Genomic DNA, 18,396 nt, shown 5'->3' on the forward strand with positions numbered 1-18,396 from the left:
AGACATATATATATATATATATATATATATATATATATATATATTGTGCAGGTAACAGCATCAGGTCATCAATAGTATTGAGTATTTTCTGCTCATTTTTACTGTTTGTTATCATTTGACCATTTCCAATTTTGTTGCATAAGGCCACACCAATTTATTTCCTTGGTTAACGGATTCGCCGCTTGCTTTTTTTGCCGAATGAAAATAAAAACAAGAAGCCATAGGCGACAATTCTCCGTGAAGTATTATATATTGCAACAAAAAGAAGTAGCCATTGGCGACAATTCTCTGTGAAGTGTGATAAATCGAACAAAGAAAAATTGTTTAAACGCGCGTCGGCTCAGTCATCTTAAGACGCAACAACCAATCAGAGATGCGAGATGCCTACACGTGACGCGGGAAGGGCGCGCGATGCCCGAAATATTTTTGCGTCAATATTCAGCGCCGTGATTCAAGAGATTAATACCCGGAAACAATTTTTTTCTTGTTTTGAACGCATTAACATGCATTTACGCTAATCTAGTATGATTCAGGGTTACTTTTTTTTTAACCTGCCATGGCCAGATTATCTAAAGATGTGTGTATTGTGTGTACAATCTATAGAAAGAGAAATGTACATCAGGTCCGATCATCAGATTTTCACGTTTCGGTTTTTTGGACTCGGTTCATGAACGTATTTTGGTTTGGCTCCTGGAATGTGCAAAAAAAATGACTCCCGGGACTGTCTACAGGGAACACTCGCACATTCGCGGTGTATCAGGACAGCGCGACTGGTCGTCATTAGCGCAGTAACAGTTGCATAAACGGACGAAACCATTTCAAAGAAATGGGGATGTTTCGAAAATAAGCATTTACTCCAATATCAAAACAGCTACGGTAAAAATAAAAAGACGTGCATCATCCTGGACATAATGCAACACCACATGCGAAATTACACAGAAATGCGACGTACGGAAGAATGCGTTTTGGCTGCGAACATCTTCCAAAAAACTTGGCATCTCTTAACCATGGGCAAAAACATCTGGAACCACTTATAAAAACCACCCCGTATCTGCATGAACTTTTTTGAACCCCACCGCTATTCCAAACAACGCGTTTTTCTGGACCATTCCAATTCGCCTCGTAATTGTAGGGGTGCGTCTGCGATATTACATTGACCGCGAAAGCAGCAACGGCAAAAATACACATTCGTGCATCAACACGGGCATGCCCGCAGATGGCGTATAAAATTGCGTGCCGATTACACAAAGAGAACCCAGTGTTTTGACTGCGAACATGAAAAATCAGCCGATTACAACACTCCGTCCGGAGGTCCTGACCTCCTTCACGGAGTAATAAAAAACGTCATAGTTTAGACCCCACAGGCCGGTAATACCCTGAACAGGGAGACCCCAATAAAATTGCTGCAGTTGATACCAATGTCGTTAGAGGCGCTCCTGCACACATAGTCACATGACGTAAAGTAGCCAATCGTGGATTGTTTTACTTTCTGACCAATCAGATGCGATGTTCTGGAACCATGTTGGCTCAGTCATTTGTTTTTGTTCTGCATATGGCGGACAAAATTTGTGGCGGAAGCTTAAATTGTTTGAGAAAGCTGGAACTTTGGATCAAGGCAGAATCTAGGTACAGTACATGTAAAATTGAATAAATTTTGTCCCCTTTAAAGTTGTTTGTGACTATGAAATTGCTTGTGAGAGTTAACATTCGTGTCATGTTTTAGAGTACATATGATGATGGTGGAACTTGGAAGTAACTGTTAACATGCTAAAACTTGTTTTCTGCATAATATTTTTGCTCGTGTACGAAAAAGATTATCAACCCAATGGTGTGGATAGCAAATAAAACACAATACAGTACATCCTCTCTTGTCTTTTGTTTCTTTCCCAGTATTTTCGTAACTTAATAAGCAGTCTGGATTTCACACTACATTTGTACATGGCTGTATGGCAGGTAGTATCAAATTTTTATTTTTATTTTTTTTTCGCCCGCCCGCTCCATTTTTTTTCTACAAAAATCCGTTAACCAAGAAAATAAATTGGTGTGGCCTAAAGTTGCATTTTTCTTGTTATCATTAATCAAAACTGGTGTCTACATAAGCTTGCACCAAGGGGCCCATTGCTTGAACAAACAAAAATAGTTCCAATGCCATGTGGCATAACAGGTTGTATTTAGATGTCTCGATTAGAATAAGTACTACATATATGAACATGTCGAATGGAATGTACCGTTTCTCAGGTAGACTTCGGAAGTAATGATATTCACGATATTGTCTCTCCACTTACTGTTTGAAAGCGTCAAAATTGTCATGATAAGTTTGTCCTGCGCCCCTCCCTCTGCTGAAGAAATGCCAGGCGAAGTCAGAAAGTTTCTTGCGTGCCTTGCCTTCTCAAAGTTCAAGACACATGCTAGCTCCGAACTCAGCCCTTCCGCCATCAGCCAGCCCGGGGGGGGGGTAGTTTTTTCCTCAGCATCAACCTATCTATCTACTAGTAAAAGGGTTTGGCTTGTTGGTGTTTCCAGAAAAATATTACTTGTGTGACCCGGAAGTACAACATGACAAACTTGAACATCAACCTCAGAGTCAGGAACTATCGGAAGCCCACAGCACGTATACATATAGTCGCGAAGCCGCCACGGGAACTCCGAGTCGGGGTCCTGCCAAGTCAAGACCACGATGGACAGGCCTCCCCGAACTCCCCTCCCCACCCTCGTAGACATAGAGAAGTCTGCGCGCGAGAAGTTGTCGGAGTTTGCCTGGGGATACTACAGTCGTCCTGCGGACGGACAAACGTACAGAGATAACATTGAGGCCTTCAAACGGTAAGCCGGGGCCGGGTGTTCGCTATGCAGAATCAGGAGTTCGCTGTGCACTTCACCGGTTCATGATTAGAATCAGGTGGGAGGGTCCAGAGTCACAGTCAGAGTCACGTAAGGGGAGGAACCAGTTAATGCGCAGAAAGGGCAATTTATACGATTTATTAGTGGACATATTTTTCAAATAATCGTCCTGTGCAAATTTTGCTAAAACGGCCCAGTTAGTAAGAAGGACAGCAGAATCTACCCAAAATGTGTGCCCTGGGCCTGTTATGACCTCTGAGTGCAGTCTTCACCGGATGGACTGACCCACTTGGACAGGGGGTGAAATCCTGGTGTCATTTCAAGATTTTGGGTGTGGCCCTTTAAAATTCCACCACTTGTATCTAAAGAAACCTGACAGCAGTGGATTTGTCAGGTTGACAAAGTCAGTTTGTCAGAGACGTGAGGTTTGGAATAAGGGAAATGTGTTTCAAGTTAAAGTGCTTGTCTTAGTGGTTTCACCAAGTGTCTGGTGAGGCATCCAGAGGAGCACCGCGTGACGAGGATGAACTGAACTGAACTCAGCATAGATTCTTGGCAAGTTTATTTAGTGGCCCCACTTTAATTATTAGCACATTTTCGACATCATTCAGGTATGAACTGTGTTGTGTGGCATGCTTCATCATTTCATACTTGAAGCATTTGAAATAATTTCTATTACAAGCTACTTGAGATGTTTGTTTTTGGTTCCGCCCATAAATAGCTAGTACCAGCCTATGATAAAAAGAACCAACGTACTTTCCGTCAGTGACATCTACGTTTTGCCTAACAGATATGGTATGGGATAGGGTTGATTCAACTCACTACATTAAAAGATTGGACAGGATTCAAGCCAAATTCCATATATTCTGGTGGGAATTCTACTGTCCGAAGCAACTGCAAATTTTAATTTGAGGTATAGGGAACAAAGAACTATAAGAAAAATATCACAAACATCTAGTTCTAAGTACGTAGTGTGCAGCTGGCCTATTACTAGGGCAAATATTCAGAAGTCACGGGTTTCGAACTGGGTAACAAGTGCTGAGAAAAAAGACTTTTGTATACTTGCAGGCCCTGTGTGTCAGAGATTTCGTTCGTCTGAGACCCTATATTTTTGTTTGTTTATTTTTATTTGTTTGGTGTCCTTCCACCCTGCTCAGATACCGCCTCATCCCACGGAACCTCCGTGACGTGTCCATCCGGGACACCTCCGTAACGGTACTAGGGACCCGGATGGATATCCCAATAGCCATTGGGCCAACTGCTTATCACCGATTGGCTCATGCTGACGCGGAATTGGCAACCGCCAAAGGTAGGTTATAATCATAAACTTGTTTGTGATCCAAACTTATTGTATAACGGTTTGAAATAGAAATTATTTTTATAGATCAATAGTTGTTTCAAGCCACCACAAGAATTGTCAGTGGATTTTGGCCACCGTGAGGAAGGATATACAACGTATAGCGAGACATCACTCACTCGCGGGCTAACTCTCCTGACCAAATATTTACCCTACTTTTTTCCAAAGTCTGCAATCCACAACCCCGTCGGAAAGCCTGGTGGAGGCTAATGTTTTCCTGATTATGACGGACTAAAACGGTTTCTCTCCAGGCGCGGCCGCCATAAACACAGGGATGGTGCTGAGTTCCTGGGCTAACCACTCCCTAGAGGAGGTGGCTGAGGCGACCCCTCCCGGGATCCGCTGGTTCTACATGCTGTTCTACAAAGACCGTGGTCACATGAAGCGCCTGTTGGCTCGGACAGAACGCGCGGGGTACACCGCCATATTCCTCACAGTGGACCAGCCTTTTCTCCGGTTTCAAATTGACAAAAGGCCTGTGACTTCTCCTGTTCCTATTAGGTAATATACGTTTCATTTATTACAAAAAATAACAATAGCAAAAGGTGCTTTCAAAGACGTCTTATAGCACATACATCAAGCAGGTGTGTACATGTAAGTCCCACTGCAGCATGAGATTTTGCTTTTACTTTTCAGTCGGTGCTAAACGTGATTGTGTTGTGTGTTCGTCACAGGAACACAAAGCTGGTATTGTGAATTTGCAGTAGTACATAGCGACTTTTACGACAAGCCGGCACATGCTGGCCTTTTTGCGGCACTGTACTGAGTTCTTGAGTTCCGTGCAGTGTCGGCAGCCTGGGTGCCGCCCTTCGTAGTTACCGCCAGCTCCCGACTGTCGCTAATTACGGGGGGGTGGGGGGGTGTGTGGCACTCAGACCAGAGCCTTCGTGGAGGTGATTTTTTAAAACAGGCGAAAATCAATGAGCGCGCGGTTGTCATAAAACTAAATCAGTGTGGCCCATGAGAAAGCTACATTTCTTTGTCGTTTTGTTTTACTAGGCTTCCTAACATTTTCGACGAAGAGCCGCCCCATGCTCCAGGTAGTGCGGGGTACCGAGAGTATATGAATGCTGCACTGAAGCAACCGGCGACGTGGGAAGACGTGCAGTGGATCAGAGACAACACCCGCCTGCCTGTTGTCCTGAAGGGCATTCTGTCAGGTAGAAGGAAACAGTTTTTTGTATATACTCACTGCTGGCACAGATGTTTCTTATTATGGGTTCACCACACCACGAAGTGGTGGTGAACCCATATTGCTTTTTATGGCTTCACCACAAAGTGGTGAAGACATATTGTGTTCCCTCATGTTTCTTCTCCTCCTCCTCCTTCTCCTGCCATTTCTTTAAATGGATTCATCTCTGCCATTTTCAGGCCAAATAACACGAAATTTGGCATGAAGGTAGAGTGGGCAAATACCCTGACGCGTTTTTTTCATTTTTTTGAAAAATTGTTTTATTTGGGTTTTTTGGCCATTTTCAGGCAAAAAATATACATTTTGAGATCTGGTTCCCAGGTACTAAAACCAAATGACCTGAAATTTGGTATGGGGATACCTTGGACATATGTCTACAAAAATTCATTCAAGCTTTTGACATACACCACTTTATAATTGGGAAAAATAAGGCTTTTTGGCTATTTTCGGACCAAAAATGTACATGTTTGGCTCCTGTGCCCTAATATTAAATCCGAATGACCTGAAATTTGGTATGGGGATACCTTGGACACATGTCCAAAGAATGTCATTCACGATTTTGACACACACCACTTTAAAGTTATGTAAAATAGGGCTTTTTGGCTATTTCCGGCATTGGAAGGTTCCATTGCTGCATGGGGGTGTAGACTATTGGCAGCCATCGTAGGATAGATCCATTTTCGGTATGGGGGATGTGGTGAAGTCATCTGCTGCATTTGCTCTCAAGCAAATGTCGGCCTTTCTAGTTCTGATGTTTCTTCTTCTTCTCCTCCTTCTCCTCCTGTCATATCTTTAAATGGATTCAGCTTCTTCATTTTAGGGCCTAAGGTCCTGAAATTTGGTATGGAGGTACAGTGGGCAAATACCCCTAGGCTTTTTTTAAATTTTTGTGATACAGGCTTTTAGAATGGCTTTATTTGAGTTTTTTGGCTGTGTTATAGCAAATGTATTACTGTGTTAGTGTGCCGTGTTTACCACGTCTGGGCATGAGTCATCACAATGGAATGCAGGGCATCAACCAATAGGCATGCAGCTTTCCTCTATACTTCTTGCTGATTGGCTGTTGGGATTAAATTTAACTTGATTAACACCTGCACAGAGCATTTCCATACTGACAGTATGTCTTTATTCAAGTGTTTTGGTAGGTATTTCAAGCTTTTCTGCTCCAGCATCGGAATGCGGGGCATGAACGTTTTTTTTTTATTTTGAAAATCAACAGTTTGCATTATGCAATTAAAAATCCTAACCAATAAAGTAGGGAATAGCTATCCAACTGTTGTTTTAGTTGTATGTTACTTCATATTATAGTTATATCAATGTAAATCATTGTTTTCCCTTGTGTTTCTCATTCTTTCCCTGCCATGTCGTAAAATGTGGTGAACCCATCGCTGTATTTGCTCCAAAGCAAAATATTGGCCTTTCTAGTTTTATCAAGTTTTATTATCCCATATCTGATGGGTGTTTTGTAACTGTCATGCAGTCGAGGACGCCAAGATGGCCGTGGCACATGGAGCGAACGGGATCTGTGTGTCTAACCACGGCGGGAGGCAGCTGGACGGCGTTCCGGCAACTGTACGTGATGATAAATCTTATGTAACATTAGGCTGTTTCAAAGTCAATTTGCTGGTCATTTCTTTACAAAGTAAGTTGAATCAACCCTACTCCATTGCAAGTTAAAGTGCCATTCAGGAAGTGTACATGTAGGTGCTAAAAATATGACTCCTTATGAATGTTCCGCGTGTGTGCTGTTTTTTGTGCTAAACATTAGTGTCAGAAATGTGGGATAATTGCATAAACATGTTCTTACCTACAGCCTTCGATCAGTCACTCTGGTCTTCTTCAATAGACTAACCCAGTGAAACGTCGTTTACCAGATTCCTTTAACCCAGTGTTGACGCCACACTTCAGAGAAGCCACGTGACACATGTACAAGTATCACTGTGTCAGTCTATTGAAGAAGAACAGAGTGACTGGTCGAAAGCTCTAAGTGAAAGATTTCTTTGTGTTGGAAGAAAAGTTTTAACTTGAAACATTTCTACAGATTGACGTTCTACCGGACATCGTCCGTGCGGTTGGTGGTAAGGCGGAGGTTTACATGGACGGAGGTGTCCGGACTGGGACGGACGTGCTGAAGGCCTTGACGCTGGGAGCCAGGTGTGTGTTCATCGGCAGGCCCGCACTCTGGGGACTGGCACACAACGTAAGTAGTGGTCACTGTTAGTCAATAGTTACTATAAACGGCATGAGTATAAGGTGTGGACGGAGGTGTCCGGACTGGGACGGACGTGCTGGGAGCCAGGTGTGTGTCGGCAAGCCCGCACTCTGGGGGCTGGCGTATAACGTAAGTACCTCTCGGTTGGCTCCCATGATCAGGGTGACCATAGAACAACTGGACCGTAGACAATATGATTCAACTCACCTCATAGTTACCGTCCACCGCTCTCTCACGGGACAATATGGATTGCATACTTCGCTCTCGACTTCTTGTTTCAGTGTTAAATTCCGTTTTTCTCAATAGGGTGCAGAAGGAGTCCAACAGGTTCTACAGATTCTGAGAGATGAACTCAGTTTGGCCATGGCCAGGGCAGGTACGTACGAATGGCTATGGCAGATATGTGTGGATAGTCAGTCCGTACCAGAAGGCTAAGTAAGTGTAAACGGGGATCACCCGTTTAACTTATCCCGGCCCGTGTTTCCCGCCGTATGATGTTGAATTAGTTTGGCCCAGGGCTGTTTTGCCTTACTTTGGCCCGGGGGCTACGTCACCCCCAAGCTGGAGGGACTTGGCACCGCGCCCGGCGGAATGCGATATCTGTCACGTCCGGCCAAGGCCGATTAGTGGTCATGACTCAATCTACAAGATATAGTGTAAGACTTGTTGTTGTCTTTGTTTAAGTAGTAACTGAATAGCTGAGTTGACTATTGTAGTGTTTTTAATGTTGACTATATACTTTTTCTCTCGTACGGATTTATTCAGTAAAGAGCAGAATGTAAGGCGCGCCAACGCGGATGCCGCCGTAAATTGATACATGTATGACGCTGGTGCCGACGGTCGGCATCCTGAATCACTGCCATTGTGGTTGAGAGGGCAGCAGCCGAGCACGTTTGTGATTTAGAACTAGGAAATGAACACTCTAGTGCGGTCGGCTGCCGGCCTGATCACTGTAAACCACACATAGCTTTGTATAGAAGATTGGTGACGGAAGTGTACACAGACCGTTATACAACTGACTGTTTTTATGTATTTTGATTATATAATCGATTGTTTTATGGAATTCCCTCACCGTGGCATAGCAACACTGAACGGCAGACCTGTTACGATCCCTTTAATCAAATTGATATCTAGATGTTTCGACGAGTCATTGAACTCACGTGAACTTCATTGAACTTCGGGGAGTGACCCCAAAGGTCACTCAGATTCAGCAAGATAGATGAGAAATTAATCAAATCGCCGGTCGCTCAGACGAATTGACGGGCGAACGTCAAGCAGGCTTCCTGTATTTGATGAATGAAGTCTACAACTTACTCATTTTCGGCTTCCAATCAGATTTCTCTATTTTTGACAAGTTGCGCCTAATTTGACCATGGGCGTGAACCAGAACTTAGAGGATAAATTCGAGAGACAGTCATCCAAAAGACAGAATACACAGAAGACTTTCGATTCCAGAGAATACTCAGAACACTCAGAATACTCGGGATCCAGACCGAAGGCTTGCTCTTCGGGAGAAGCCCCGCCACGTGCCGTTCTGTGTTGTTCGGCCACCGGGAATCGTTACGTTGGATTCAGGAGAATAAATCGTCGAAATGGAACTTTGACTGACTCCTTTGTCTGAACCACTCAACTATCACGGTAGCTTCTAAGCTATAAGGCTCAGAGGCTCACATCAGACTGGTCCATATGTACTTCACACAGCTGTATCAATGTCTTGTCGATTTGAACTCATTCCTTTCTTAATGTTAGTGGTTAATAAATTACCACATATTATCTCATTGCTACTTTTTGACGCAGTTTTAGAACATTTATCATTTCGTGTTTTCAGGCTGTGCCAAGATGTCCGACATCCAGCCATCTCTTGTCGTGCACCAGTCGTATTACGGCGTACCAACCCTCAAAGCAGTACCGATGTCTAAATATTGAGCCACAAGACCAAATCACACTCACATATATGTGGAGACAATATATGTTTATAAAGTATAACGATTCTATTGCAATTGCGGATCACTTACTCCCGCACCCGGTACATGCTGGGTCACCTTCAGGTTTAATTTGAGCTCCCTATTAATCATCTATAAATCCCACCTACCACGCAACCAAAGAAATTATACAAACAGACACACAAACCCACAGCTCGGCCACTGAAAACCATACTTCTGTACCCAGATAATGCATTGTGATTGTACATGTCTGATTCTAGCCTGCTGATTCTGTATCCGTAATTGGTGTACCAGCCTTGGAAGATAAGGGGCTAAATGGCATCCCAATAAACTGAAATTGAGAATAATAACCTTAAACGTAACAATGAAAATACCGTTGGAAAGAAAATGACGTCACAAACCATTGGCGGTTGCCAACTCCGCGTCAGAATGAGCCAACCGCTGCATGGCTGTTGGCGCAATGGCTACCGGGAAATCTAACCTCGTACCCAGAACGGTTACTGTGGTGTCCCGGATGGACACGTCACGGAGGTTACGAGGGATGAGACGGTACCTGAAAAAAAAAACCTTTTATAAAAGTTTGAAGTTAATTTGCAAATTCATGCCCAAGACTAATTGCAATACGACACAATATATAGAGTATACAGACAGTGCAAGTTCTGTTGTATACTAGTAACCTCCTGTTTTTCTTGAACTTTTACTGTGTTATTTCCAGCGGTTTGATCATCTAGATCTGATTCATGTTGTTACTCTTTGACTTTGAATGTTAACGATTGAATTCTGTTTGTTATCAATTCATTTTAGACAATACGACCCAAAGTAAGGTTTTAATCACGAGGGATAAAACAAATGAACGTATTACGATGTACATTAACTGGCAATACATCAGCCCTGCCTCGCACCGACGGTCCACCTTCAGGCAACTTGAAACTCCCTCTGCCTGTACAAGTGTGTTTAGCTCTTCCTGTTTATACCAAAACATGTATTTACGAGAATATTTTCCTTTAATGGTGGGTGACTGCCCTCAATCACTGTTACACACTCTCGATGCCAGGGCATGTGGTCACACGGAAGAATGGAATGTACCGTTTCTCAGGTAGACTTCGGAAGTAATGATATTCACGATATTGTCTCTCCACTTACTGTTTGAAAGCGTCCGACGAATTGTCATGATAAGACCGTCATGCGCCTCTCTGTCTGCTGAAGAATCGCCAGGCGAAGTCAAAAAGTTTCTTGTGTGCTTCCTTCTCAAAGTCCAAGACACGTTAGCTCAGAACTCAGCCCTTCCGCCATGATAGATTTTTTTGTCAAGGATACAGCAGCAGAAGCAAGTCTAAATTCAACAGGGGTTTGTGGCACGTTATGCCGGTGGTGTTTCTTCTCAGTGCCCTCTATTTGGATGACCCCGAAAGTCAACAATAGGTTCAATTGCTGGACAACGTCATATGTAATATAATGGCTTGCCCTACTCATAGTTAGGCCATGTTGATTTGATTGGCCTTAGCTCTCAACTCCAAAGGGGGCTATCAATGAAATTCATCTTTAGGGAACATGATCACATCCCCTCTGTGTATCAGCCGGGAGTGTGTGTTTTTCCTCAACATGGTCATCAACCTACCTACCTACGTAGTAGAAGGACTCTAAATGGTTTGGCTAGTGTTTTTAGAAAATATCAGCGTGTGACCCGGAAGAACAACATGACCGACGACCTTGAACATCAACTCCCGGGGCAGGAACTATCGGAAGCCCGCCGCACGTAGTCATGAAGCCGCCCTGTTCACCGTAACTAATTCCGAGTCAGGGTCCTGACAAGTAAAGACAACGATGGACAGGCCTCCCCGAACTCCTCTCCCCACCCTCGTAGACATAGAGCAGTCTGCGCGCGAGAAGTTGTCGGAGTTTGCCTGGGGGTACTACAGTCGTCCTGAGGACGGACAAACGTACAGAGATAACATTGAGGCCTTCAAACGGTAAGGAGTTCGCTGTACACTTCACCGGTTCATGATTACTACCAGATGGGAGGGTCCTGGGTTCAGTGTCACATAAAAGGCTGAGGACGCAGCCAGAAAGGGCACTTTGTACGATTTATTAGTGGACAATCATATTTTCCAAAGAATCGTTTGTCCTGTGCAAGATTTGCACAGAAATACCCAGTTAATAAGAAGGACAGAACAATCTGCCCGACATTTGGTATGACTTTCCCTCTTATTGATGCCTGAGTATTTCTTCACCGGATGGACTGACCCACTTGGACAGGGGGTGAAATCCTGGTGTCATTCCAAGATTTTGGGTGTGGCTCTTTAAAACACCCGAGTTGACTTTCCACTTCTTTCTTCCAAAAGAAACATGACAGCAGCGGATTTGTGAGATTGACATATTAACCCTACCTAGACCGGGCTTTTTTTGACATGGGGGGACCGGGGGGGGGGCTCTTTTGACCTCNTATGCCGTCATTAATGTGATTTTATTGGCCAAAACCGTCTAAATAGGTTTTTCCCTGAAAACTAAATGGTATTCAACATAACTGTACCAAAAGTGTTTATGACAGAATATTATGGTGTACTAAGTCTTATGTTGCCCATAGCAACACCGGTGACGTCATAAAATGGCGTCATGCATATTTAAGATATCCGCCATCTTGGATCATCAATCTTGAATTTTCAAAAATAGTTTTTTTTCATGATAAAGCCTAAAATACATCGTAAACATACTAAAGACCTTCATTTAAACCTTTTTTGTAAAAAGAAATGGAAGTATTGATGAAATTTTAATAAAAATAGCCTGTATATACCTGTTCTAATGATATGGTCCGCCATCTTGGATTTTGGCCAATGAGCAAATTAGCATAAATTATGCATATTTAATGATAAAATTTACATAAAATTATATGGGATGTTATTAATATTAGAAACCATGAGTAACTTGACATAAAACCCATAAAATTCTATTGTTGAAACAAAAAGTACTAAATTTAGCAAAAAAATGCCTGTCAGAAACCCGTTGCCATGGCAACACAAAATTTTTTTATCTTATTCCATTGATAGAGAATTGTTGCCAACAATATTCTAGGAAAAGTCACCAAGTTTGGCCGTTCTACGGCTAGCCGTTCAGACGCTAGGTGACATCAAAGTTGCCGCGGGCACTTTTAGCCCCCCCCCCCGGTCTAGGTAGGGTTAAACGTCAATTTGTCAGAGACTTGAGGTTTGGAATAAGGGAAATGTGTTTGAAGTTTAATTATATAAGTGCATGTTTTAGTGGTTTCACCAAGTGTCTGGTGAGGCACCTCGAACGAGGATTGAACTCACCATAGATTCCAATGGCAAATTCATATAGTGGTCCCACTTTAGTGAGCAAATTTTTGTCAACATTTCAATAACAAGCTACCTGAGATGGTTTGTGTTGCCAAAAGAATTAACGTGCTTTCCGTCAGTGACATGGCGTTTTTGCCTGACAGATATGGGTTGATTCAACTTACTACATTAAAAGAATGACCAGGATTCAAGTTTGGACTTTGGAGCTAAATTCATATATTCTGATGGGAATTTTATTGTCTGAATCAACTGCAAATTTAAAAAAATAGGAGAACAAAGGAATAAAAGAAACTAGAATTCCGAGATCTCATACCTCCATGAAATATGATCTTGATATGTAAATGTAAATTTCTTCTTTAATTGTTCAAATGACCTCTGCATTAACATGATAACTTTTGATTAGCTTACAGATGTCCCAAGTATGACATTCTCATCATTCACCATTACGAAATCATAGAATTTTCGCATTAATTATGCAAATTAGGTCATCATTTGCCTGCCATAGGTTACATAGTATAATGTAAAACACTGTAATTATAGAATTTCCTCATTAATTATGCAAATAAAGTCCTCATTTGCATAATTTAATAAATAAATAAATAAACAAGCCGCTAGGGGGCCCAAACTCATATGACTTCTTTCCAAGCACGAGAGCTACCTTCCATCAAAACTTCATGACCCTAGCATGTCCAGATCGCGAGATAATGTAAAACACCGTAATTATAGAATTTCCTCATTAATTATGCAAAAAGGTCCTCATTTGCATAATTTGCATTTAATTATGTACATCTCTCTCTCAGCTACCTACACACCAAAAATAATGAAAATGTGTTGTTCCTGTCTGGACTTATTGGCTTTTAAACATTTCGCCAGAAAGTGCCCTGCAGTTCCAGAACAAGCCGCTAGGGGGCCCAAACTCATATGACTTCTTTCGAAGCACGAGAGCTACCTTCCATCAAAATTTCATGACCCTAGCATGTCCAGATCGCGAGATATCAAAACCGGAAGTTGCGCTGCAGTACCAAGGGAAGCCACTAGGGGGACCAAAATCTTATCATTTCCAGTTTTCGTCACACCCTACCAACACACCAAGTATGAAACCAATCCATCCAGGCGTTCTTGAGTTATCTTGTTGACTAACAGACGGACAGATAAACGCAACTGAAAATATAACCTCCATGACACATTTCATGGAGGTAAAAATATCACAAACATGTACATCTAAGTAAGTAGTGGGCAGCTGACCTATTACTAGGGCAAATGTTCAGAAGTCGCGGGTTTCTCACTGGGTAACAAGTGCTGAGAACAACACAACTGGCTATTGTACACTTGCAGGCTCTGTGTATTTCCGTTCGTCTGAGACCCTATATTTTGTTTGTTTATTTGTTTGTTTGTTGGTGTCGTTCAGATACCGCCTCGTCCCACGGAACCTCCGCGACGTGTCCATCCGGGACACCTCCGTAACGGTACTAGGGACCCGGATGGATATCCCAGTAGCCATTGGGCCAACTGCCATGCACCTATTGGCTCATCCTGACGCGGAATTGGCAACCGCTAAAGGTAGGGTATATTAAAGTAGCCTCCTTTGCTGACTTCTGAGGTGGCAGTCTTAATTTTTTGGGGGGAGCGACGCAACTTATGCGGTTGCAAAACCGTCCCTACGCGGCATTACTCGCGTCGCTTCCCGAAAAAATTAACGCCACTATATGTAGATCGAGGGAGACGTAAAGAGAGACATCACTCAACGCGGGCTAACTCTTCTGACCAAATATTTACCCTACTTTTTTTTCGACGTCTACAATCCACAACCCATTTGGAAGGCCTGGTGGAGGCTAATATTTTCCTCATTATGACGGATTAAAAACGTTGGTTTCTCTCCAGGCGCCGCTGCCATGAACACAGGGATGGTGCTGAGTTCCTGGGCTAACCACTCCCTAGAGGAGGTGGCTGAAGCGACCCCTCCCGGGATCCGCTGGTTCTACATGCTGTTCTTCAAAGACCGTGGTCACATGAAGCGCCTGTTGGCTCGGGCAGAACGCGCGGGGTACACCGCCATATTCCTCACAGTGGACCAGCCTTTGCTCCCGTTTCAAATTGACACAAGGCCTGTGACTATTCCTGTTCGTATTAGGTAATATACGTTTCAATTTTTTGAAAAAAAATAAAGAATGACAACAGAATGTGTTTTCAAAGATGTCTTATAGCACATACATCAATGACATACTAGTAAGGCCACGGTCACATTTCCAAGCCGGGGCCCGGCCGGGTTGTTTGCGTGAACGAAAAAGAAACAATTTGTACAAAGAGTATACACAAATAGTGCTCAAGGTTAATTTTCTAAAACTTTTTTTGTGTTTTGCTGTCTCATTTCATAATTTTCGTTCCAAACGACTGTCCGGCCGGGCCCCGGGTTGGGAAATGTGACCGCGCCTTAAGGCTCACACTGTTGCATGAGATTTTGCTTGAGTGTGCCGTCACCACGTCTTTTGATTACATGTTGGAAATTATGGGAAAAAAATATTTTGCTTTTACTTTCCAGTCGGCAATAAAAGTGATTGTGCTGTAAAAATCGCATTTGCAAGACCGTCGTATACGGGCGCAGATTGACTGAAAGCACTCTTGGGACGACGTTAACGAGTCGGCACGTACATGCTGGCCTTTTTCGGCATTTACATGTATGATTCAAGTCGGAAGCTTAGGTGCTGCCTTCCACCGGCGTCCAACTGTCCCTGGCTACCATGGACTACGGTGGAGGTGATTTTTTTTAGAACAGGCGAAAATCAATGCACGCGCGGCTGTCAACCATAAAATTGAACCAGTGTGTCCCAAGTTGTATTGGATAGCAAGAATTATCCATAACAAAGCTACGCTACTAGTATATAACTTCCTTGTCTTTTTGTTTTACTAGACTTCCTAACATTTTCGACGAAGAGCCGCCCCATGCTCCAGGTAGTGCGGGGTACCGAGAGTATATGAATGCTGCACTGAAGCAACCGGCGACGTGGGAAGACGTGCAGTGGATCAGAGACAACACCAGCCTGCCTGTTGTCCTGAAGGGCATTCTGTCAGGTAGAAGGAAACAGTACCTTGTACATGACGAGATATTAGAGAGATAGTGCCCATGCATCCTCTGGAAATAGAAAGAAGCCGGTATAGAGGATTATCCGTATGAGAAAGAATTTGTAAGTGAATGTAGTTCAAAAGCTTTGGAAGACGAAATACACTTTTCAATTCACTAGATCGCACGAACCCCAAAACTGATACGAGCGTGTGAATAAAAAAAAGTTGCCTCCACTATGACATCTACGTGGTCATGAAGGTTGAACAAATGGCACACGTATGTCTAAGAAATGACTGGAGGTGTTGTTTTTGTTTGTTTGTGTGTGTGTGTGTATTTGTCTATATGTCTAAAGTTGTGATGAATGTGATTATGTTCAGTCTTCCCTATAGAGTCAGAAAGTCATCAATCACTTTTACATTTGGTGGCGCTCACTGCTTGCAGAGATGTTTCTCATTTTACGAAGTTTTGCTGTCCCATATCTTATGGGTGTTTTGTAACTGTCATGCAGTCGAGGACGCCAAGATGGCCGTGGCATGCGGAGCAAACGGGATCTGCGTGTCTAACCACGGCGGGAGGGAGCTGGACGGCGTGCCGGCAACTGTACGTGAGGATAAACATTATGTAACATCAGGCTTTTGCAAAGTCAATTCTCTGTTCATTTCTTCACAAAGTGAGTTGAATGAACCCTAGTCTAATGCAAATAAATGCCATTCAAGAAGTGTAGGTGCCAAAATACGAGTGTTTAGAAGTTGGAAACACAGTTGTAAGCCATGTGTGTTTACATTCTGGTGCTTTGTGGTGGTGCCACAAAATGAATGTGCATTGTGTGTGTTGTTTTTTGTGCTAAGCATTAGTGTCAGAAATGTGGGATAAATATGTTCTTACCTACAGCTTTCGACCAGTCACTCTGGTCTTCTTCGATAGACCGACCCAGTCGTTTACCAGATACCTTTGACCATCACACTTCAGAGAAGCCACGTGACACAAGTCTAACTGCGACAGCCATTGTGTTGGAAAAAAGGTTGAACTTGAAACATTTCTACAGATTGACGTTCTACCGGACATCGTCCGTGCGGTTGGCGGTAAGGCGGAGGTTTACCTGGACGGAGGTGTCCGGACTGGGACGGACGTGCTGAAGGCCTTGGCGCTGGGAGCCAGGTGTGTGTTCATCGGCAGGCCCGCACTCTGGGGACTGGCACACAACGTAAGTAGTGGTCACTGTTAGTCAATAGTTACTATAAACGGCATGAGTATAAGGTGTGGACGGAGGTGTCCGGACTGGTACGGACGCGCTGGGAGCCAGGTGTGTGTCGGCAAGCCCGCACTCTGGGGGCTGGCACACAACGTAAATACCTCCCGGTTGGCTCCCATGATCAGGGTGACCATAGAACAGTTGGACCGTAGCTGGGTACCATTCCTCACAGTTACCACCACCCCCCTCTCAGTGGACAATGGATTGTATACTTTCCAGACGGCTTTAAATCTCGATTTATTGTTTCAGTGTTAAATTCGTTTTTTTCTCAATAGGGTGCAGAAGGAGTCCAACAGATTCTACAGATTCTGAGAGATGAACTCAGTTTGGCTATGGCCAGGGCAGGTACGTACGAATGGCTATGGCAGATATGTGTGGATAGTCAGTCCGTACCAGAAGGCTAAGTAAGACTGGTCCATATGTACTTCACACAGCTGTATCAATGTCTTGTCGATTTGAACTTATTCCTTTCTTAATGTATCTTAATAAATTACCACATATTATCTCATTGCTACTTTTTGACGCAGTTTTAGAACATTTATCATTTCGTGTTTTCAGGCTGTGCCAAGATATCCGACATCCAGCCATCTCTTGTCGTGCACCAGTCGTATTACGGCGTACCAACCCGCAAAGCAGTACCGATGTCTAAATATTGAGCCACAAGACCAAATCACACTCACATATATGTGGAGACAATATGTATAAAGTATAACGATTCTATTGCAATTGCAAAGCGGATCACTTACTCCCACCCGGCACATGCTGGGTCACCTTCAGGTTTAATTTGAGCTCCCTATTAATCATCTATAAATCCCACCTACCACGCAACCAAAGAAATTATACAAACAGACACACAAACTCACTACCAAAAGCAATACTTCTGTACCCAGATAAATGTGAGTCTGAATTTCTGTTTCTGTACCTGTATGTAGGAGCCCTGGAAGATTATCCCCTTAATGGGCTAGAGCTCAAGGGTATCCCAATAAACAAACTGAGAATAATAACCTTAAACGTAACGACGAAAATACCATTGGAAAGAAAATGACGTCACAAACCATTGGCGGTTGCCAACTCCGCGTCAGAATGAGCCAACCGCTGCATGGCTGTTGGCGCAATGGCTACCGGGAAATCTAACCTCGTACCCAGAACGGTTACTGTGGTGTCCCGGATGGACACGTCACGGAGGTTACGAGGGATGAGACGGTACCTGAAAAAAAACAACTTAGA

The 18,396-nt window shown here is 43.4% G+C and overlaps 2 protein-coding genes across 2 annotated transcripts; both read left to right on the forward strand.

The window, feature by feature from the left end:
• Positions 1-2,659: 2,659 nt before the first annotated feature.
• LOC109476666 (hydroxyacid oxidase 1-like) lies at positions 2,660-10,313 on the forward strand. The gene is made up of 8 exons (XM_019777668.1): positions 2,660-2,823; positions 3,999-4,150; positions 4,450-4,699; positions 5,198-5,358; positions 6,871-6,962; positions 7,432-7,590; positions 7,909-7,978; positions 9,431-10,313. Exons 1-8 carry the CDS (start codon positions 2,678-2,680, stop codon positions 9,526-9,528), a joined length of 1,128 nt encoding a protein of 375 aa, XP_019633227.1. The 5' UTR covers positions 2,660-2,677; the 3' UTR covers positions 9,529-10,313.
• Positions 10,314-11,314: 1,001 nt separating this feature from the next.
• LOC109476665 (hydroxyacid oxidase 1-like) lies at positions 11,315-18,396 on the forward strand. The gene is made up of 8 exons (XM_019777667.1): positions 11,315-11,515; positions 14,265-14,416; positions 14,738-14,987; positions 15,765-15,925; positions 16,426-16,517; positions 16,963-17,121; positions 17,445-17,514; positions 17,728-18,396. Exons 1-8 carry the CDS (start codon positions 11,370-11,372, stop codon positions 17,823-17,825), a joined length of 1,128 nt encoding a protein of 375 aa, XP_019633226.1. The 5' UTR covers positions 11,315-11,369; the 3' UTR covers positions 17,826-18,396.

This window comes from Branchiostoma belcheri, unplaced genomic scaffold (assembly GCF_001625305.1).
Source record: "Branchiostoma belcheri isolate BF01 breed outbred unplaced genomic scaffold, Haploidv18h27 scaffold388, whole genome shotgun sequence".
Lineage (NCBI taxonomy): Eukaryota > Metazoa > Chordata > Leptocardii > Amphioxiformes > Branchiostomatidae > Branchiostoma > Branchiostoma belcheri.